At 46.7% G+C, this 23,702-nt stretch overlaps 1 protein-coding gene across 3 annotated transcripts in view; it reads right to left on the bottom strand.

The window, feature by feature from the left end:
• Positions 1–23,702, bottom strand: part of MTA3 (metastasis associated 1 family member 3) — a 988,675-nt gene that overhangs the window by 525,708 nt on the left and 439,265 nt on the right. For all 3 annotated transcript variants that reach the window (XM_085612803.1, XM_085612804.1, XM_085612805.1), the window contains exon 11: positions 15,433–15,491. In XM_085612803.1, the coding sequence (XP_085468929.1) occupies positions 15,433–15,491 (59 nt within the window). The remainder of the gene's footprint in view (positions 1–15,432; positions 15,492–23,702) is intronic.

A 23,702-nucleotide genomic window follows, 5' to 3' on the forward strand; every position in this document is an offset into this window, starting at 1 on the left:
CAGGAATGCTACGAAGTTTAGGCTTTGGAACATTGGCGAGTGGGTGTTGGTCAAAAAACCCAGGTTTCATAAAATGGTATTTCGGAATTTATGGGTCCTTTTAGGATCACTTTTATTCATAAGAATGTGGTTACGATGCATAATGGTTGCAAGTGGAATATGTCGAGACTTGTCAAATTAATTGGGCCTAAACCTTTTTCCCTTCCTAGTTCTGATACTACCTTACCTGTTCCTGACCTGGTTGATCCTAGTCATGTTCATAGTAGAAGGTTTCCACAGAGATCGCATCGTATTCCAGCGAGATTCAGTGATTTTTATTTGAGCAAAGTTTAAAATGTTTTATTTTCGTTTTTATTCAATTTGATTGTCTTGCTTTGTTATGTATAGGGGATGTGTTATGACTAATGCAATTCATATGTGTAGAACTGTTGTGATGTAACTTCTGCTCGCTCTGGCATTCTGGTCTCCATGGCGACACCTTTTTGGCTTGTCAGTTGGAGACTGGAGTCTGGAGGAGCAGCATCTTTCCTGTTGGTGGTGCTATTGACATTAAACTTGTTCTGAATTATCTAAGAGTTTTACTAATTTAACAGAGTGCTTTGTGGGCGAGGGTCAGGAGCTTGAAGGCGATCCTCTTGTTGGCTGGGAGCCAGTGCAGTTTTCTCAGGTGGGCTGTGATGTGGGTGTAGCGGGGGATGTCAAGGACGAGGTGAGCGGAGGCGTTCTGTATGCGTTGTAGTCTTTTCTGGAGTTTGGCCGCGGTTCCTGCGTAGAGGGCGTTGTCGTAATCCAGGCTGCTGCTGACGAGAGCCTGGGTGACCGTTCTTCTGGTTCCTGTGGGGATCCATCTGTAGATCTTGCGAAGCATACGGAGGGTGTTGAAGCAGGAGGAGGAGACAGCGTTAATTTGCTGGGTCATTGACCGCGATGAGTCCAGGATGAATCCTAGGTTGCGTGTGTGGTCGGGTGTCGGTGCGGCTTCCAGAGCGGCCAGCCACCAAGAATCCTCCCAGGTGGAGGGGGTGGTGCCGAGGATGAGGACCTCTGGCTTGTCTGAGTTTAGTTTCAGGCGACGGCCTTCATTCCTTCGTGGAGGTTGGTTTTGGCGGTGGCGGGGTCCTTGGTGAGTGAGAGGATCAGCTGGGAGATGATGTTGAGGTTGTGCGATCGGGCGATGTTGGTGAGCGGTGCCATGTAGATGTTGAAAAGGGTTGGGCTGAGTGATGATCCTTGGTGTACGCCGCAGGTGATCTTGGTGGCTTCAGATCGGAGTCTCTGTTCCGCAAGAAACTGAAAACCTGGCTCTTCCGTCACCCCCGGGAGGTCTAAAGTAGTAGCGTGCCACCTCTGTGTGGATGTCCGTGCTGGATGGTGGTTAGCTTGGGAGGGTCGCTGGGGTTCATTTATGTCCTAGCGCGGGGACACTACGGTTGGAGTAACCATAGCGCTTTATAAGCTTCCTAATAATAATAATGGGGGGAGGCGGACCCTCTGGGTTCTGTTGGTGAGGAAGGAGGTGAACCATTCCAGGGCTTTGTCGCAGATCCCTGCGCCGTGGAGGCGTGTACGTAGGGTGTGGTGTCAGATGGTGTCGAAGGCGGCCGAGAGGTCCAGGAAAATGAGGACCGTGGTTTCGCCATTGTCCAGTAGGGTTCTGATGTCGTCGGTGGCAGCGCTGAGGGCAGTTTTGGTGCTGGGATTGCTGCGGAATCTGTATTGGGACGGGTCCAGGATGTTGTTCTCCTCGAGGAAGTGGGTCAGTTGCCTGTTGACGATCTTCTCGGTGACTTTCGCCGGGAACGGGAGCAGGGAGATGGGCTGGAAGTTCTTGAGGTCTTTTGGGTCCGCTGTGGGTTTCTTGAGTAGGGCGTTGATCTCAGCGTGCTTCCAGCTTTCCGGGAAGGTGGCGGTCTCGAAGGAGCTGTTGATGATCTTCCAGAGTTGGGGTGCAAGGATTCGGTTTGCTTTGTTGAAGAAATGGGGAGGGCAGTGGTCGGATGGTGAGCCAGAGTGGATGGTGTTCATGGTTTTGATGGTGTCGTGGTGGTCCAGGAGAGCAGGAGGTTGGTGAGGCTGGGGGGTGGCGAGTCTGTGGTGTCGGCAGCTGTCGGGAGGGTCTGGGTGTTGAAGCTGTAGTGGATGTTTGCGATCTTGCAGTGAAAGAAGGTGGCTAGGGAGTCGCATAGGTCTTGCGATGGTGGAATGTCGTTGGAGCTGGGGTTGGAGAGTTCCTTCACAATGTTGAAGAGCTCTTTGCTGTTGTGTGCATTGTTGTCGATGCATTTTTTGAAGGAGGACCTTTTGGTGGCTCAAATGAGTTGGAGGTGCTTGCGGCTGGCGTCCTTGAGGGCTGCGTGGTTGTCCATTCGTGGCGCCACTTTTTCTCAAGTGTTCGGCAAGTCCGCTTGGATTCCTGGAGTTTGGTGGTGAACCAGCTGGCCTTTCTGTCGGTGCGTCTGTTTGAGAGTTTTTTTGATCGGGACGAGAATGTTGGCGCAGTTGTCGATCCATTGCCTGAAGTTGCAGGCGGCTGTGTCGGTGGAGTCGGTTGGTTGGTCTCGGGCGAGGGTGGTGATTAGCTGGTCATCCGGGACCTTGTTTCAGCTGCGGTGGGGGATCCGTTGCGGGTGGTGGTGCGTGGTGTGTTTCTTGAAGGTGAAGTGGACTCAGTGGTGGTCGGTCCAATTGAGTTCGGTGGTGTGGCTGAAGGTGACGTGTGTCCGGCGGAGTGGGTGGGTGTCGTGACGAGCTGTTTGAGTCCGAGGTTGGCGAGATTTTCAAGCAGGGCGATGGAGTTGTTGTCTTTGGCGTTCTCGAGGTGGAAGTTCAGGTCTCCGAGGAGGATGCAGTCTGTGGAAGCAAGAGCGTGTGCGCCGACTATGTCGGTGATGGAGTCGCTGAACTGTGGCCGGGGTCCCGGGGGTGTGTAAACGAGGGTTCCTCCGAGGGTGTTGGTGGGGTCAATGTGGATCTGCCCCCACAGGGCAGGGCGTTGTGTAAGTAAAAGGTAGGCTATGTACTGGTAAGTTGTGCATGTCCTAGTAGTGACAAACACCCATATTTATTTTGCACTACTGTGAGGCCTATTCTTCCCATAAGCTAGCATTGGAAATTCCTTAATACACTTTTTAGCTGGAATTCCTCATCAGAAAAGAGTAGCTGCATCATTTTGTATATCTTTGTAATGGTAATAACTCCTCCATACTGGAGAAGTTGGATTTGACATTACTATTTGGGAAATGCCACTTTTAGAAAGTGGTCCTTTCTCTGATCTTACTACTTTGTGTGCCTGCAGCCTGTCCCCAATACATGTCTGGGGAGGGTGACAGCAACACTTTGAGCATTCCCTCTATACAGCCACAAACATGGGAAGGGCAGGTGTGACAGAGGACTCGCCTACATTCATCTGTATTCCGACAGCTCTTCCTTGGTGGCAAGAGGGGTGAGCTGGCACACCTGAATATGCAGTGTCCTATTTCCCACACAAAGGGCTGATTACCCCCTACTCATAATCTGGGACCAGGGCTGGGAAGAAAGGGTCTGTGTACACTTCAAAGACCCTACTTTGAAGTCACGCAGACTCCAAAGACACAACAGGCTATAAGTATTGGGGCTCTGACCCTACCAAGTCAGTACAATTTTGGACCTCTGAAAAACTGCCAGGAGTAAATACTGCTGTGCTACAAGGATTGCCACTCTCCTTGATTGCTCCTCTGGAAGAACTGATTTTCTGCTTTGCTGCCCTGCTGATCTATTCCCTGCTGAGGACAAAGTCTGGACCCATCTTGCTTGAACCCAGAGTGTCTACAATGGCTTGCCCCAAGTTATGAAGCATCAGGGCCATCGAAGAAGACTTCCATCAACCCTGCACCTGGACTCTGCAAGCAGTGCATGTGCCCTGCCAAGTGGTGCTACCCCAGTCCTGGACCTTTGGAAGTCGGCCTAAGGAGCTCTACCTTCTGTGGTCCTCATCGAGACAGACGTGAAGTGATGAAAAACCTCGCTGCACAGCTGCAAGCCTCACCAGAATCAATGCCGGGCGACTGAATCCCAGCAAAGCCTCGCCGCACAGCTCCCCAGGATCAATGCAAAGATACGCCAAGCCCTGCAAAGCCTCACCGCATAGTTCCCCGGGACAGACACAAAGTGACGCCAAGCTCGCAAAGCCTTGCATCCAGATGACGCAAAGCCTCACAAAGCAACACTGTGCAGATTATGCACCAGGATTTAAGGTACAGTGTTCAACGATCCAAAGTGGGTCCATGTAGCCGGCCTGTACTCCATTACGTTTGGCCTGAACTTATGACTTTGCTCCAGTCTGGAGTGACCAGAAAAAACACATTTGGTGACTTGCACTTTTATGCCCCATTTTCACCTAAATCTTTCAAATTGCATATCGGAGGATCTACTAATTGGATTTTTGTCGTTTTGGTATTGTGTTCTTTACAAAATTCTAATTTATTTTTCTAATCCTGTGTGGAGCATTTTTTAAAGCTTACAACAAGCAAGAAATAAACAAATACACCACAGTAGCCCCAAGGTTGTTTTTTTTCCTGGAGTTTTGTATAGCGCTAACTTGACCAAATGGTATCAGGGACCAGAGCGTTTTACATCAGCACCAGTTGCTTACACAAGGACACATTCATTTTTGTTAAGCACAGAGAGATTAAGTGATTTGCCCAGAATCACAGGATGTTGAGCGTCATTACCGAGACTCGAACCCGGTTTCCCAGATTTGAGATCAACCGCCCTAGCCGTTAGGCTACATCCTCTCCCCAAGGTTAAATATTGGATAAACACTGTGTTGTGTCATCATTGATGATCCTATTCCACGCCTCCCTAATCCCTCTCCAAGTCTCACGTGGCAAATACACCATCTCCAAGAATGGTGGCCTACGCATTCAGCACTACGGGGGTAGCGCAAGGACGTCCCCTGTAAACATTCCATCTGCCCCAGACCTTTTCCCATTTCCCCGGGCTACCCCGACTTTCATAAGCTACCTTTTCAGCTACCATGCACCAATCTATGTCTCTTTTACAGTCTTCCAGAAGCTGTGAGGTCATTGACCCCCATTGCCGGGCTATATTTCATTTGGCAATGATCATACCCAGCATAATCCAAATTTGGTCCATGCAACCTAAGTCAGTGGCTTCCTACAGGCAGTGGTGCAGAGCCAAGGCTGTGCTCGCTGTGGTGCTGACAGATCATGGTACAGGTGACAGGGCAGTGTGGGACGGGGCGGTGCATCATGAGACTTATGAGCGGTGTCCCCAAACCACGGTGTGGTCACAGGTGTCGAAAGTCAGCAGGCAGCGGCGGCGGTGAGACTAGAGTGGCGAAGTGAAGCGAGGGGGTGCGTAGTACGGTGCCCAAAGGTCACAGTGCAAGCAGTGGCTCAGTGGCGGAAGCCGTCATTGTCAGTGAGACCAGGGTTGCTGTGCGAGATGCAGCGGTGCCCTCTGCGGTGCCCTCAGGACACAGAGCCAGCAGCAGAGTCGGTTGCTTTCCCCCCTCTGTGGCAACTGAGGGGGGTTGCTTTCCCCCCTCTGTGGTTCCAGAGAGTGTACCCAGAGGTCGGTGGTCTTTGTGATCCCTGAGACTTCAGAACAGGAGGCAAGCTCTATTTCAAGCCCTTGGAAATGCTCTGCAACAAGTAAAACAAGTTCAGTTTAGTCCTTTCACTGCCCAAGGCAGAAGCAGCAACTGCAGGCCAACCCATAAAAGCAACAACACAGCAAAGGGGCAGAACTCCTCCTGACAGTTCAAGCTCTTCTTCCTGGCAGGTTCTTTGATTCCAGCGAGTTCTCTGAAGTCTTTAATCTCCCTGAGACTTCCAACAGGAGGCAAGCTCTACTTCAAGCTCTTGGAGAAAACTAACAGGATGATGAAAGTACAATCCAGTCCTGTCCCTGCCCAAGACAGATGTAGAAAGCAGCAGAGCATGCAGCAACTGGCAGTTCCTCCTGACAGCTTTCCCAGATTTTCTTCCTGGCAGGTTCCTCAGTTAGTCAGTAGTCTAAATTTCTGGGTCTGGGCCCCAATATTTATACTCAGTGTCTCTTTGTTCTTTTGGGCAGAGAGTATCCCAAACCAGTTCGGTCCTCTCTGGTCCAGCTTGCCGGCAGGAGGGGGAGACATCATTGTGGTAGGGAGACAGGGCCTATTCAGGTGCAAGGGAAATCTCCTCACACCACTCTAAATGTAGACCAGGCCTATTCAGATGTTAGTGAAACTCCTTCCACTACTCTGAATGCAGCCCAGGTCTATTCAGCTGAGACCTGACTCATCCAGTCAAGGCAGGACACACCTCGACCCCCCCAGTGGTTGGCTACATACAGTGAATGCACATCCCTGGCCCTTGTCACTCCAAAGCCAGACAGTCAATCCACAACCCAGCAGAGGCACAAAGGATGGCAGAGCAAGAATTTTTCTGCTTGTGAGACATCCCACTTTGGGATTTCTAGTTTTATTTTTTTCCAGCTGGTGTTACGGGAAAAGAACTGAGCATCTGTTGGTAAAAGTAAATGGGAGAAGTCTTTCTTTTGTGGCATTGGAGCTGTTGCCTTTAGCAGGCCGCTTTTTTCTTGGTCACCATTGTATTTATTAAATATGTTCAAAAAGTGAAAGGGATGATAGTGACTGAAATGTCTTTTTTTAAATAAAATAAATAAATATATTGTGGCAATAAAAAAAAAAGAAGAACATAAAAATCATCTTTACTAAAAAGATGCATTCTTATATTCCTAGTTCAGGCATACTAAACCCCATTTCTATATCTTGTACCAATGGGAAGATACGCTTATAAGATGTTATAAGTCCTTTGGGACAGATAGCCTTTCCATAGTGAAACACAAAATACACTGTAATTAACTATCCGGACATGTCACACACACCATGTCCTACCTTTAACATACATAGCACCCTACCCACCGGGATACCGTAGGGCTACCTTAGGGGTGGCTTACATGTAAGAATAGGGAAGATTAGGGCCTGGCAATTGGGTGCACTTGTTGCAGACCGTGTGGACCGGCCGTGCCGCTTGAGTAGGATCAACTCTGTGAATCTACTAATAGAACCGGCACTAGAATTCAGTGTCGACGGCGACCGGTACTGTTATGGCCCGGACCATAAGTAATAAGGGTTACACTTGATTAACTTTACTGACACCAGAGGTACCCCCACATTTGTTAGGGTACTGTAAGGGTGGTCACTTTTCACTACATGTGTTGGGTGTCCACCACCAAAAAATGTGTAGGTAGTATTTCAATTAGGTCCTGAGGAATTGCCATCGAATTGATAATAGGGCAAGAAACATGTCAACCTCACATTTTAGCGTATAATAGCACAACATAGAGTGACCATACGCGACTCTTTATTTTTAATTAGGGGAGGAACCAACTTCATTAAAATTATCTTGATTGGAATATTTTTCCCTATTTCAACTTCACTTTACACTTCACATTCACCTACACTAGGACCCTTACCCGCACTTCACCTGCTGGCTTCGGAATAAAGATCTCCGTTAAGTAGGCCCCATCACGGGCGCCTGATCGGGCATTGCAGAGCCGGCCCGAGTAGGAGCCGACCCGATGATGAAGCAAGACACCTTCTTGTCAGGTGTGTGAGGGTCTTTTTTCCAACAAGGAGATCACTCTCCTGCATTGTTCTGGTGGCTACATTACAGTTATTATTTGTCATCTTTCTTTTTGTTAGGAACTGCATACTCATTGTCTACACATAGTTAATTGGGTGCACTTGCCAGGTCGACATGGCTGTAACAAACTGCACGCAGACACTGCAGTGGCAGGTCTGAGAACCCTTTTAAGGGCTGGTTGGGTGGGTGGCACAATCAGTGCTGCAGGCCTACCAGCAGCATTTGATTTACAGGCCCTGGCACCCTCAGTGCACTTTACTAGGGACTTACTAGTAAATCAAACAAGCCAATCATGGAAACACCAATCCATAAACACACTTTACATGGAAATCATATGCACTTTAGCACTGAATAGCAGTGGCAAGGGGTCCAGAGTCCGAAAACCAACAAAAATCGGGTCAAAATCAGGAGGTCAAAAAGAAAAAAGTCTGGGGGTTAGCCCGCTGAAAAAGCAAAGTCTAATAGGCGTGCTTTGCAACACTTAAAATAAACGTGGCCGTGCCATCATTTTGAACAGTGCAACTCTTCCCAACAGCGGGAGCGGCCTCCAGTGTTGGACATCAGCTTTAAGTCCCGACACTGGAGGTGGAAATTCACGGCACCGAAGATGATCAGATCAGTGGTAACAAATACCCAAGTATCGGAAGCCATCCGTCGCTATCTGTGCCTTGCAAGCTTCTGGGAGATGTAGTTTATTACTATGTAGAAAATATAAGGTAGGTTTAGACCAATTAATGGTGTACCTGGAGTACTTTACAAAGCTGGTGAAAATGTCTAATATTCTTAAATGGGAGAATTGCGGATCTGCAATATACAGCAAGATATCGTCAGCATAGAGAGATATTCTATCTTCCCATCCTTCAGTCCAGCGGAGGCCTCGGATCAATGGTTATGAACTAACCCAAGCCACTGATGGCTCAAGGATCAAGGCGAGGAAGATTCAGGACAGCGGGCAGCCATGTCTGGTTCCGTATCGGAGGGAGAGCACCCTGGATGTACTCCCATTAACTACAACCTGAACTAGGGGTTCAGAGTTAAGAAACCCCAACCAGGACAGGAATGTGGGCCAAAGTCCATATGTTTCAACACAGCAAAAAGGTATGGCCATTCAATTGTGCCGTAGGCGATGCCAGCGTCCAATGAGAAGACCACTGCATCTTGGCGGATTTTATTTACTCAATTTATACTCTATGGAGCCTCCATAGGTTAAGGGCTGTGCTGCAGCCTGGCATGAAGCCCAATTGATCACTATGTACAAATTTGGTGATTATTTCAATGAGCTGGGACACCAGGAGTTTTGCCAGAATTTTGATTTCTGCATTAAGCAGCGACATTGGTCGGTAAGAGGTGCAGATCTCTGGCGGTTTACGCTCCTTATGTAGAACTACTATTGATCCTAATCATTCCTCTCTGAATAGAATGCCCTGCTGTCGACATTCCCTATACATCTGTAGCAGGTAGGGTGTTATAGTAGCTGTAGTAAATTGCACAGTTCTATTGGTAAACCCTTCGGCCCCATTACTTTGCCCAATCACAAGCGCCTAGTGCACCTCATCCTTAGTGCGTTCGCTCTCCACAAGTGCTGTGTCTTCAGCAGAGAATGCTGGGAGAGTGAGATCAGCCAAGGGTTCGCAGGGGTCATCTGCAGTAGCTGTAAAGACTGGAGAATACTGACAGGAATAATAAGTAGCATATACACTGGTGATTTCTTAGGGATCACACGCATGTTCCCAATCTTCCAAGCAAATCTACGTAACCCATCGAGTCACCCATTCGCGCCTGTCTAGTATTGCAAATAGTTTCCCAGTTTTACCCCCAACCTCCTAAACGTGATGTTACATTGCACGATACCTGGCTCTGGCTGCCTCAGATGTCATGTCTGGCCTCCACTAATCGTTCCCCAAGACCCGAGATTTTCAGATACTAGGGATGGAGTTTGATAGGCTCTACGATCCTTCAATTTCTAAGGTCAGAAATCTGGGCGTCACGTTCGACGATAAGTTGTCCTTCGTATCTCTTGTCAACACGGTTGTCTCATCGTCCTTTTACATAATGAGGATGATAAAAAAAACTCCTACCATTCCTGCCACTCAGTGCTGGAAAAACCCTCATTAGTACTTTAGTAATGTCAAAAATTGACTATTGCAATGGTCTCCTCATGAATGCACAAAATAAGGTCCTCAACAAATTACAGCTTCTGCAGAACTCAGCTGCCAGGATTCTTTCAGGCACCCCTAAATACAAAGGTGTTGCGACAGTTCCACTCGTTACCTATAGGAAGTTGAATCAAATTCAAGGCCCTCTGCATCGCCTATAAGGCCGTGTGCAACACTGGACCTAAGTTCTTGAAGGAAGCTCTTGGTGCCTACACCCCCAAAAGATCCTTACGCTCATCAACAGCGAACCTGCTGAGGGTCCCTCGTACTAAGAAAGTTTCATGGGGTGATAGACGATTTACTGTCGCCACCGCCAAGCTGTGGAATACACTCCCTCTTCATATCAAGACTAGCCCGACCTTGCTTTCCTTCAGGAAAATGGTAAAAACATGGCTTTTTAACCAATAGTTATCAGATCCAGGGACTTGCTTGCCGTCCGTAGCGCCGAGACACCCATGGGTATTTGCGCGCTTTATAAATTGTATAAATAAAATAAATAAATAAATGTATTCTGGCTATAGATTGCCCACTGTCAAGCGTGATACAAGATGCCCCTCGCTATATGTCGGACATCACGAAAGACGGAGACACGGTAAGCCAATGTGATGATTCAGTCCAGACGAGAAAGACTACCATGGGCTCCAGAGTGAAATGCACACAGTTGCAAATTAGGATTAAAGGTCCGCCACACATTAGACAACCCTAGGTCTGTCTCAAGCGCAGTTGGTCCCTGTAGTCACAGAGTGTCATATTGAAGTTCCCACCCATTAAGTGCTTGCCATCCGGTAATCCCAACAAGAGGGCACCCAGATTCTGGAGGTGGATGCCCTGTATGGCTGGCGGAACATACACAGAGGATATTGATCGCCTTGCCCTCCAATGTCCCAGAAAGGGCTGCATATCTACCTAGAGTATCAGACCAGGTTTGGGAAATTGTGAGTGGTAGTCGTTTTTTTTAAAGAGGAATACCTGTCCCTCTGGAATAGAGATGAACCCTGCATTAACTACCATTTTGCAGACATGAGGTGTGTCTCCAGTAGCAGGATCACAGCGGGAGAGTACCTTTTTAGGTATTGGAGTACAACCCCACGCTTAATTTTGTCACCCAGGCCATTTACGTTCCATGACATTATTCTAATATCCGTAGTGCCCAATGTGGTCACCATAGTTTTCTATTACACAGTAGTGTAGCTGTACTTCCCGCTGTCACGAAGGCTTCAAGTAGCCAGGAATGGAGTGGACCCTGTGTGTGTGATGACCTATTTAGGACAAGTGTGGTGTAAGACAGTTGTCTGTCAATCAATTGAAAGAAAAAATCCCAATAGTCTAACTTGTTCCCCCCTCCCATCCTCCTTCTCAGCCTGTAAATACCCAATCAAGACTAACAAAAAGAAAATCCCCCACCCCGCTTCCCTGCATTGCGGGCCTAAAACTGCCTGCTCCACCCCACCCCTCCCAACTCTGCAGAGCGCCTGTTGATTCAACCCAACATATAATACTTAGGAGACTGGAAGAGTGGCCTAACCTGGATACAGCGCTAGTCCCCCCAAATAAAATCATAGTTACCAATGGTCTATGAAACGGTACATTAGCAAGAGGGGGGAGTCCCGGTCTTCCAACCCGCTCAGCCATCGTGCAGTGCTGCCTAGCAGGCTCAAGTTGGAGGATCCGCAGCAGTCAGTGTCTCAGCAACGCCCAGGTCTAAAGCCAAGGAACTGGGACTCCTCGTCCATAGACAGCACCACTGCACTAGGTGTGATCATATGAAGTCGGATGACCCCAAAGGCTGTTTGTGTCACGATTCCTCTCCTCCCTGGTTAGCGTTGTCCGTCTGTCGGCTGGTTGTTTTTTCAGACTGCGTTCCCTGTTGTCTCCGCAGCGCCCTACTGACTCTGCCTTTCACTGTCCCCCATCCGTCGAGCCAGTCCCATGCCTCCCCGATACATATCCGAGTGCTTTGGGGGCCTGGTCAGCTGTATGAAACTCTATATATAAGCTGAAGTACAATACAATATAGATGTATGTATAGGCTTATAAAAATATTTACAGTTGGATGCTATTGAGAATCTCTGGGAAGCTAGTACTTGCACACTACTCCTAGGACAAATACGGTGTTAGACCTTGCCAATTGGTGGGAAAGACCTGTAAAGGGTAACCTTTAACATTTGTAAAAGATCAATTAGTACTGCAGAGGAAAGTTTTTGAAAAAGAGTGACTTTGTTAAGTACATTCTGCAGTTGTCTCACCTCTACTCTTTCTCTTAGCACAGACAAAAGAACGGACTAGAGCGGACTGCTAGGTTGGAACCAGAACTTAACAAGCTTCTGTGGGTATCCAACAAAACATCCTGTAGCAGAAGCATTGCCTTCACCAACAAAGCACTTCACAGTGAACGCTCACTAGGTTGGATCAAGGCTTCTGAAACTTTTTGTATCAACTGCAATCCTATTGTGCTGAAGAGATCTACTTCCGCCAGCTACATGGAAACGACAAACTAGCAGAAACGCTGTGTGATTCTGCCAGACACATTCAGCATGACCTATGTGGAGCTTTTTAGGTTTCGCTTGCGCTGTGCTTAAGAAATCTATTGTTTTTAATTTAAACTTAAAAGGGACTTGCATTCCGTCTCCTCTCTTTCCGGGCTTCGCATTGGTTCCTGTGGGTCACACTTACATTCCCTCCATTTCTATTGGCTGTGGCATATTTTCCTGCATTGACCAATGCTTGTTCCTAGCCTGCTTCTCTTATCAGTTTCCCGCTGTCGAAATACTGTTAACATCCGTTTTGGTGGAACTATATTTTCATAAAATGTGGCCTTTTACTCTTGCAGCTTATTTATACAACAATTTATCACCAGACAGATTAAGTGATTTGCATAGAATCACAGGATGTTGCGTAGCGCCGACGACAACACTCAAACCGGGATCCCCAGTTCTAGACTCAGCAGCTCTGTGCCACATCTTCCCCACTCACGTGTTATCTGTCAGGGAGCTCTTGCCTTCTCCCTGACAATGAATGATGAAAATAGCTCTTTATTCTTTACATAGGCGAAACCGATGCATTACTAATGCTTGTTCATTGTGCCAAGACTGCATCACTGAAAGCTCCAGCTGAAATGATCTGTACTAATTTTGTAGTTCACAGACAATCTCGCCCATCTTGAGGGAGCTGATCTAGAGTTCATTTCAGATACCAAAGTAGGATTTGATACATGATCAATCTTCACTAACTGATCAACGAGGAAGATCAGGAACTGACTAACTTAAACATCAGTCCTGCTAACAAAACTCATAATGACGCTTACAGGACATTTTGAATATGTATTCCGGGCACCGTTCAAAAAATAAAAAAACTCTAATTCAAAAAATCTGTTAAATCGTTGTGTTTTTGTCTTCCATTTTCTCCCTTTAAACGTTGTGAGGTTTAAAGATTATACATTTGTAATATTTTAAACGAATTGTTGTATCTTCACTACACAGCACTGTAACCCAGTACTGTTTGCAGTGTTAAGAGTACCTCCTTGGAAAGGTGGTAAAACAAGTGCCAACCGACACCTTCGAGAGTCTCTGATCTACATTTGATTGCAATTGCTGGAATTATGGTGTTGGGGGGCGGGGGAGACACTTACACACACGTACTGCCCCCTTATCACCTCTTCTTACAAGCAGTGCCGAGTTAGGGAAAGAGTAACAGGGTGGATCTCTGACTGCCTACAACCTAAAAACACCAGCCCAGAAGGATTACATGTCCTGTATGTATTGGAGTAGCAAGTATAGTTAAGGCCACAAATGTGTTCTAACATGGAGACTACTACTGCGTGAGATATACGTGGATGGTTCCTGCCTTCCACACTATTTCCGGTTCTATAATGGTATACACCAATGTGGTTGTACACTATTATGTGTAAGAGATGACCTGGTTTTGCTTCATTGTTTATCATTTCATGATAACATGTTTTCATCCTGATATGCATTCGAAGAATATTCCCTGTTTACTCACATGTCCTGGAACTAGGGTGGATCAACAAAATCTAGCCTAGCTGTGCTGCGACATCAAGTACCTGCTCCGTCTTTCACATGCATGGTTTTATTTTAAGGGTCATCATTAGTACTGTCAGGATGGCCCACGTGGAGGCAGGGCGCAATAATGCACCACCTTTCCCTAAATAAGTAAAGGTGCTCAAATTGTGTCCCAAGTCATGGTTTTAGCGGGTATCCTACAAAATCAAACTGCCAAGCCTGGTCCAGTTTTGGATTTTCTTTGCCACTATGACCATTCATGACAATGGCCTACAAGTGCACTTGGATGAGCCTGAAATGCGGCTTAGTTCAGAACCGGTAGTCTTGTGCTCAGCTGCGGCCCGTCATTAAGGGTGGAGGGGGGCCACCCCGCCACCTTTTTCGGGCACAGGAAGAGTGTCTATCAGGCTGAGCGAAGGTCAATCTGACAGACACCCTACATGTTCGTGTCAGGCAGCCAGGCACTGTACAAGTGCTAAATCAGCATGCGCCTGGGTGCCTGAACTGAAATTTGCGGGGCTGAAGATTTCACAGCAGGCTGGGTGTGACCTCGGCCTGGCAAAGTCTTCTGTGAGCCTTCCCCTCATGAGGAGAGGGAGCTAGTGTCACTGATGGACTCAGACCTGGGCACTTCAGATTTAAGCCCTGAAGTGCCCAGTGTCCATCAGTGAAGCTCGTCACACTGTGGGGTCAGTAACAGTCACTGACCGTTTCTCACTATGCGACAAGGTAAGGAACATTTGCCTCTCATTGGCTAGCCTTTTACAAAGTGAGCCAATCAGAGGAGGTGTCTGAATCCTCCTTTTGTCCCTGTCCTTACCCAGACTCTCCAGGAAACAAAACAGGCTCTTGCCCTCCCTGAACAACGCCACAGCCTGGGAAGTTCTTTTTAACGTTGGGTGCGTGAATCTATGTCTAAATGCTTATGCGTGCATGCTGTGAATGGGTGTGTGCATGTGCTGGGTGTAGGGATGTGTATGCACGTGTTAAAGAGTGTGCCCGCCTCACTCCTGCGGCACATTACGGGATACCAATGATTGTACCTGCCCAGAAGGTTTCAACAATAGAAAGAAAATCATAACAAAAAAAAGATATAAACCACAATATACTAGGCACATGATCTCCAATCTTAAAATAGTTATTTATACATTGTAAAAAAATACTATTTTGAAGGCTATCGGATCCGTTCTTCGCATCCTACATTTGCAGTCACTTGGAAGCGTTAACAAGAATTCATGTTTATTATTACCCTGTTCGTTTATTATTATAATTATTAATTATCAAAAGTTTTTCTATACTGTATTTCTTTCGTTTTGTTCATTATGCTATATTATATATATATTATATATATATATATTATACATAAATTCACCAATGACATTGACCCAAAGGCACCTTTAAACCGAATCAACATTAGTTGAAATCAGCAGATGTGATCTTTAGAATAAAAAGTGTACAGTGAAAAGGTGTTTGCTATGTGCAAAAACCTTTGGTTTTACTAAGCACATTTTTACATTCATATTGCACCGGTCTTGAGATAAACACTGGATCTACCTGAAGGCATGCACACAGTAAATTCATCTTGAACACATATTTACTTACTAAGTGGGGATGTAGACCTGTTTCAATTTACTCTCTGCTTCTGCTGCTTTCAGCCTTTTCTACAAGTAAATAATATAACAGTAATAAGAATATGTGTACTCTTCACGACAATAAATAGCATTCATTAGTTAAATTAAATATACAAGTGAGCTTAAAACAGACGGTAAAAAGGAGAACCTCTGAGCGCAACGGGGTAATCAGCTCCCACAAGGGAGAAGTAGATTATGCAACTTAATACGGGCAGCTGGTCTTCTCAAAACAAATTTAATAGACTTATCGATGATCAATCAAGAACTTGCTACTTTTATGGCAATTTCTTTCAAAAGGCACATGTATTTTTGGGTCTCATTTACTTTGAATTTGTTATTATAAGTTCTTAAAAACGGTAATGATAACTCAAGATGAATAGGGCCAGCCAAGCAGCTTGGTTCCTAGAGGACATATGTGTCCAGTTAGGGGATTTCATTTAAAACAACCACTGGCAAAGCCAATGGCTAGAGCTATTTTTGACATGTGATAGTGCTTCTTCAGTGATTGGAGTGTTTGTGTGTGCGGCTGTATACATGGATGAGTGGATGAATTTGAGAATAGGAGCATCGGTGAGTGAATTGTTAGATGATAGAACACAGCGATGGATGAATAGATGAGTGACTACACGAATGAGTGTCAGCAGCAGCATAGAAAGGCCCAAACTGCCTCCTCTCAGCAATGGGATCCCTGCTCTCGATAAAAGGATTTTACACTCCAAGAACAATACCGGTCCCCTCTCCTCGGAAAACCCTGTCCCTGAAGGTGCCGTTTACTAGGTTAGTGCCCACACCACCCCCTCACATTTAGGTGCTTTGCCAAGAACAGTTTTTGGAGAATTACACTAGTGGATAAAATGCAGTTATTGGAATCAGGACTCTTGGGTTTGAATCTTGGTTAATATTTAAGGCATAGCACATTACAACTTTGTTCTTCTGTTATCTTATCTGCCAAATTTCGTAAACCTGTAGAAACTCTTCCGTTTGTAACTTAGTTATTCAAGAAAACGTTTTTTCTGCTGTGATACACTAAGAAACATCCCTTTTAAAACATGCTGACAGGCGGGGGCATATGGCCCTGTAGAAAAAATATATATATCTATATATATTTAGCAACCCTGTTACAAAGGGTTAATATCTGAATTTGGGCTAGATGTGCTTAGCCTGCAAGCTCCATATTCTACTATCTGGTGTGCCTGACGTATTATTTCAACAATCTAATCTCAATGGGAGGAACAGTTACAAAATTTTAATAACACTACAAAAGCTGCCACACTGTGGCCTCAAGCACTATATGATTAAAAGAAGAAGTCCCTAGAGGGCAATGTAAATAACACCACATGTCAATCGAGGTGCCGCAAGGCAAGCTTTGCCTCGCTTCACATATAAGCCTGAAAAGCTGACTATGCTCGTACTGCACCTGCCCCCAAAGGTAAACAGTAAGTGGAGAAGAAGATGCAATGACTCGCCACCAGCCTCAAAAGGGAGGATAGCATTAGGGAATGTGCATCCAGATGTTGTCCCTGCGGAGACAATCCAGCTAGGAAACCAACAGGTGACATTCACTTCATACACACGTGCTCAGCACAGGCAGCTTAACACCTAAAGGTGTCTAACATCCTACACCACTACCACCACACCTACCTAAATACAGAACCAGGCAACATAACCAGTGAACCGGGGTCACACCTCCAACAAAGGCAATCCAGATTATAGAAAAATCCAAACGAAGAAGGAAACATAAGTAATGCTGCATGAAAAGCTTCTTAAAGCTTCTTGGTGCCACAATAACACATACTCATCTCAGCTAACACCATGAATCCATGTATAACCAGGACCAAGACTGCACAGGTGAAATCTAAGACCACCTAAGCTAAACAAACAAGTTATCTACCTTTGGTAACGTTCCTCTTGGTGGACACTAACTGCAGATTCCTCACCTTCAGAATGTCCCCAGGCGCCAGACTGGATACAGAGATTTTTTTTTATAGCTGTGCTCTAGCGTAAGTAGGTGACATTATGCGACTCAGCAGTAACCCAGTACCACTTCGGACATAACAGATACTTGATTGATGACATCCAAGAGAGAATAAGACTCAACTGAGCTCCCACAGACAAGTACTCCAAATTCCAACAAGATGAAGGTAAAAAAATCCCAGCATATGTGCCACTATTGATGGACAAAGCTATCAATCAGGTACACTCTCTACATCAAGGAGCAGCACGAGGAATTATAACCTAAATACGTTGCTAAACAAATGTCTCGCCAACAGAAAGAGGCAGGTGGCCAAGCACCAACCCCCTGAAAACAATGTAGACAACCATGAACAGAAGTATTCGTTCTTGCCTCTTAACGCAAGGCACAGAATATTTAAGCCAAGAAGGATGAATCCGCTTGTTCAAATAACTGTCATGCGTGATGAGCAAGGTGGTCCTGCAAAAGTGCACTTGAGAACCTGCCTATTACATAGGTGAGAACCTTCTAAGACTGCATCCAGCACATCTGCTGGAACATCTTAACGAATGCCCAAGGAGCTCAACCAGACAGGTATATGAAGGACCACCAAGAAGCTCCTAGATCTGACCATTGTTTCAAGACCAGACTTAAGAAGTTGTCTAGAAACTCCAAAACAATCCTGAATTACTTCAGCGAAGTGGACTCTTAGGTGGTCTGGTAAAAGAGGAATCACCATCTGTGCCATCTCAGAGAGCAAGGGAGCAATGTGCCACCAGGCATATGGCATCACAGGAAAAAACAGCTCTGCTATCAGAGGATAACATTTGTGATTGCTGGAAGGTTCTTAGGAGGAACTGTATCTGAAGTACCAGGGGTCCAAAACAGGGAGCCTCCTCAGAGTCAGAGCAAGAACAGAAATAATCTATATCAGCTTCTGTCAGATCATGGAAATAAAATTATCAACTGAATCTTGAGCAAGAACCACTGGAGTCTAACCAGAAGAGTGTCCCATATGTCTTTAGAAGAGACAGCACTGTAGATGGCGCTGGGATTGATGCTGAAGCAGATGGTAAGGTCTATGAAGGCAAAAAAACAAGCGCCAGAAAGAGGCCAACAGCGGATGTACAGTTGAAGTAGCCACAGGATCCTTGAATCCCAAAGGCAAAACAGAGAGAGGCAGAGGTGGATGCCTACAGTTAGCAGAGCTCATCTCAGTGGGATGAGCACCAGGAACTGGGAGTGGATCCAGCAACATCGATAACAGACCTGGAAGAGAGCCAGGCACTTATGTCAGGCTCATGTCCACCAAAATAGGCCACTGCCTTGAACACTGCATTGAGGCTGAGGTTGGAGAAGTAATCCATCAAACCCAATACCTATTCCCTGGACAGGATTAACATCCAGATGAATAGGAGTTCTCTGTATGGCAAGTCCAAAAGTGCCTCATCTCCACATCTATCTTGAGATTAGGACCTGCAGAGGCACTAACGCTCGTTGCAGTCTCCAGATGCTTAACAAGATCTCGCCTGGCCTTCCATAGATGATGAAGACACAGTCAGAAAAGGGCTAGGAGGCACATGTATAGCAGTGAATCCAAAGACAGACACTGCATCAACCGAAAGAAGAGTTCTAGGAATGGTAACTATGGCAACCTAAGCACTGCAAACCAGAGAATTATGAAGGATAATTTTGGAACGGAAAGCAACCCCGGATTCATGGCGAATGAGAAAGGAAGTAAATAAACAATAACAGAAATGACATCATAGCATCAGGGTGCCTGCCAACCTATATGGCTCCATAGCATTTTTGTTGGTGATTGTCAGTGATGTAAGGTTGGTTAACATGATATGCTTTTTATGTTCCCTGGAGGACCTCTTTAAAGTTCTCTCAAACAGCAAACCACGTCTGAAATTAAGAGGGTGATTAATGTTGGCGAGATTGAGAATGAACATGCTAAAAAATAGTAGACTCTCTTCCACCTCCCTTTTTAGGTCAAGCATCAGCGCACATGCGCTGTCTGCACAACCTGTTGGAATCACTCTTACTGAGTGTAATCCTGCTTGCTACTGCCATAGGTTCAGTCCGCAGTCGCTCTTCTTGCCTACCTCCTAACACGTTGGCCCCGCTCATACCTCACTTCTGTTTAAGGCTGAGGAGCACTGGCCAAGCACAGGTTTCTTGCACTATCAATCCTTATCTCCTTTGAAAGAACTCCTTTTTAATCATTCCTTTCCGCCCGTCGCGGATGTCTATTAGCACAGCCATCCCATTCACCTTTTAAATTATTCATTTCTGCTGCCAGGAACACACAGCTATATGCATTGGCACCATGCTTTATGTTTCAGCACGGCGCCCGATTTGCTCCAGCACCCCTTCTGCTTGTTGCTTTTCTTCATGCTCTTGTGAGTGTCTGTTCAGATTTGGCGCTGGTCTGTGCCTCTCCCTTCCTGCGCCGTTGTTGCTGATTGTTCTTTATAATGGTGCTAGTATTCTTCATCTATTCATCTCGCTTTAGTGTGAGGCCGTGGGAACCAACCCAGCTCCTTTTAACTGCACGCCACAATTTCGGCTGGAGACGTTTTGCTTTCCGCATGTCGCTGCGTGTAAATTAAAAAAATACCCAAGCTTTATATTTCCACATGATGTTGCCAGGTACTTACTCTAAAATATACCTTTCTACGGAGAAGTAGCTCCTCGGAAAGGTGCAGCTTTGCGCAGGTCTCATCTTACACTAGGCTCTGCTGGCAGCACTTCAACGTAATGCTGTGGCCTCCACATGCCACAGTTGCCGAGTTGCTGCCCGGCCTGCAGGTTGGTGGGAGCCCTGTGCCCCCAGGCCTCTCCACTGGACGTCTGTGCCAGAGTAAATCAAAAGCTGCAGGTAAGCTGCCCGAGAAGACCGTCAACAAACAACTGACCCGCTACCTCGGCAAGAACAGCATCCTAGACCCTTCCCAGTCTGGGTTCCGCAGCAACCACAGCATCGAAACTGCCTTCATTGCCGCCACAGATGACATCAGGGCCCTGCTGGACAACGGAGAAACAGCAGCCCTCATCCTCCTGGACCTGTCAGCCGCCTTCGACACGGTCTGCCACCGCACACTAAGAACATGCCTCCACGACGCCGGGATCCAAGAGAAGGCCCTGGACTGGACCACATCCTTCCTCTCTGGCAGAACACAGAGCGTCCGCCTCCCCCCCTTCTGCTCCGAAGCCACCGAGATAATCTGCGGCGTACCCCAGGGCTCATCCCTCAGCCCTACGCTGTTTAACATCTACATGGCACCGCTCGCCCACGTCGCCCGACTGCAGGACCTCAACATTATCTCCTACACCGATGACATCCAACTGATCCTCTCCCTCACCAAAGACCCCCACACTGCTAAAACCAACCTCCATGAAGGAATGAAGGCCGTCGCCGAATGGATGAGGAACAGTCGACTGAAGCTGAACTCGGACAAGACTGAGGTCCTCATCCTCGGATCCACCCTTCGGCCTGGGACGACTCCTGGTAGCTGACCGCACTGGGAACTGCTCCACCACGCACGCAACCTTGGGGTCATCCTAGACTCCACCCTCCCCATGACTAAGCAGGTCAACGCGGTTTCTTCCTCCTGCTTTAACACCCTCCGCATGCTCCGCAGAATCTACAAGTGGATCCCCACCAAAACGAGAAGAACAGTCACCAGGCCCTCGTCAGCAGCAGGCTGGACTACGGAAACGCCCTCTACGCAGGAGCCTCGGCCAAACTCTTGAGACGGCTTCAACGCATCCAGAACGCCTCGGCACGCCTGATCCTCGACATCCCTCGCCTCAGCCACATCACACCCCACCTGAGAGACCCTGCACTGGCTCCCCGTCAACAAGAGGATAACCTTCAAGCTCCTCACCCACGCACACAAGGCACTCCACAACACCGTACCTCAACAGACGACTCAGCTTCTACACCGCCGACCTCGCCCTCACCACAGTCCCCCGCATCCGAAGAACGACCTCCGGCGGCAGATCGTTCTCCCACCTCGCCGCCAAGACCTGGAACACCGTCCCCATCCACCTACGGCAGACCCAAGACCTGCTGACCTTCAGAAGACTCAAGACCTGGCTTTTCGAGCAGTAGCTGCACCCCCCCCCCCCCCCCACCGCCTTGAGACCCTCACGGGTATGTAGCTCCCACTGTTGACACAATTTTTCTTCCCTTTTCCCATCACGCCACAGATAAATGATATCCTGCCATTTTCAAAAAGTCAGTCTCCCATAGTAAATAACCGCCTACCTCTGGAGGTATATCAGTGAGCTTAATGCAGCCATTGCGGGGATCTGTGTTAAATCTCAAAATCACATGTTCAAACCTATCGAATAACACTTCCCTTTCATTCTTCAACAGCAGATGTAATTAGTACGTTAGGTTGGCAAACGCGAAACATTGGTCATCTGTGAATAGCGCCAAGAGGCTCCTGGAGGGTGAATGCGCGCTCCACAAATAGAGGTTTATATTCTGTCTCTTCGCCCCAAGCAACACTGCCCTCGTAAGGCTGTAGACACAAGATAATAGTCTCCCTTGCCCACATCGATTCCTGCGTTTCTGCCTTTCTTACTTCTATCCTTCCTATGTGAATGTTTAACACCACACTGGTTCCCCAAACCTCAAATTCCTTGCTAATGGCCACTCGCCACTCATATTAAGAGTCGCTGGGTTGAGCCGGGTAACTCGGTGTCCCTTAATAAATACCTGTATGTTCTGAACGATGAACCGTGTGTCTTTGCCGGGGTCAAAATGAAGCGGCAGGGAGGCTACCTGCTGCACGACGAGCTGCCTTTCAGGCCTACTGCAGCCTTGCAAACCCTGACTAGTACGAGGCCTCCACTTCTTTGAGATAATGATCACTTTGGCCGGGAGTAACTAATTCTGAATGGTGGTAAAAAAAAAAAAAAGTGAAACGTCCTAGATTTTCAAAGGCGGTCTTTCTGCTCCGAAACCTTGCAGCATTAATCAAAGCAAAACGTCATTTCGATAGCAGCCATGCTTGGAGCTATGAAGTTTGCTTGGGGACTGCTTGACTGCGCTTCGTTACATTGCGTCGATACACGCTGCTTCCTGCAGTAAGCTCAAGATCAGTGTGTCTCTATTTGTCATGGCTTTAGTTAGGGATGTAGAAGGTAAGTCACTTCCACGTTTAACAAAGGAGGGCTTGCTTTCCTGCTGAACTGTTGTCATTTCCACGTGTGTGTGTGTTAGGGCTATTCATTCACAGATTCACTTTTAATGGAATAAATCATCATTTTTGGTGTCCAACTCGCTGAGTTTATGGAGTGTCAGCTGCTTGCCAAACGTGGAAACTGTAAGGAGCACTGGATGTAATAGTTTTCACAAATGCATTGTGTTTAACAAGGAAACACTTCTGTTGTTGATATGATCATTGTTTTATTGTTGTAACCTATGTTGGCAAGGAGCTCTGTCACCCCACCCCCTAAAAACCAAGCCAGCTACATATCCTGTAATTTTCTCACGAGTTTGTATAAAAGTCTAATCTGGGTCGTTAGTCCACCAGTACTTTTGTAAGTACCAGAGCAAGTAATAATTTTGGAGTCAACCCAATCATCAGAATGGCACTATGGCTGCATATGTAACCCAATCCTATTCTTATGTGACCCTGAGCATAGTGTAATCCCGACGACTCAGTATATAACATGTCCTGTTAAATCTTAGTGTAATAACTTGCGAATTGGTTGGAAGGGCGGGTGTAGGGTTTTGTTTTTGTATGGTCCATTCCTGCCTGTCCTGTTGAAAAGAGAGCATTGCTGCTCTAGATATGGCCCCTAACATGATGGGGGTTACCATGGACCTTTGCTATATTTTTATTGCACACAGTGTAGCAAGGTGCTGCATAGCTGTTCTCATTTGTCTGTTGCTAGGAGGCCTTATTTCTGTGGAAACCTGTTATTTTCCTCTGTACCTGCAGGATTGGTTGCACGAGATATGTTAAATTTAATGGGTTTGTCTGTAGGTTTGTCCAATGAACTGAGGTTTCAGGGCCAGGTGAGTCCCGTTTGCTGCTTGATTCCAACTTAAGTAACCAAAGGGATGTGCCCTTTTCAGGCACTTTGGAAACCTAGGGTATCTCAGCTAGTGCGGGTTTTTACTTATAATTAAAATGCTGCTGGCAATAGAAATACGCCCATCATTCTACTACTGATCGAGCGTTTCAGACAAAGTCTCTATTAAGTTCTGAAAGGGTTCGCATAGATGCCAAGCTTTCAGTTAGTATGTGTGCAACATTTCCATATTT

The sequence above is a fragment of the Triturus cristatus genome, chromosome 6 (genome assembly GCF_964204655.1).
Source record: "Triturus cristatus chromosome 6, aTriCri1.1, whole genome shotgun sequence".
NCBI lineage: Eukaryota > Metazoa > Chordata > Amphibia > Caudata > Salamandridae > Triturus > Triturus cristatus.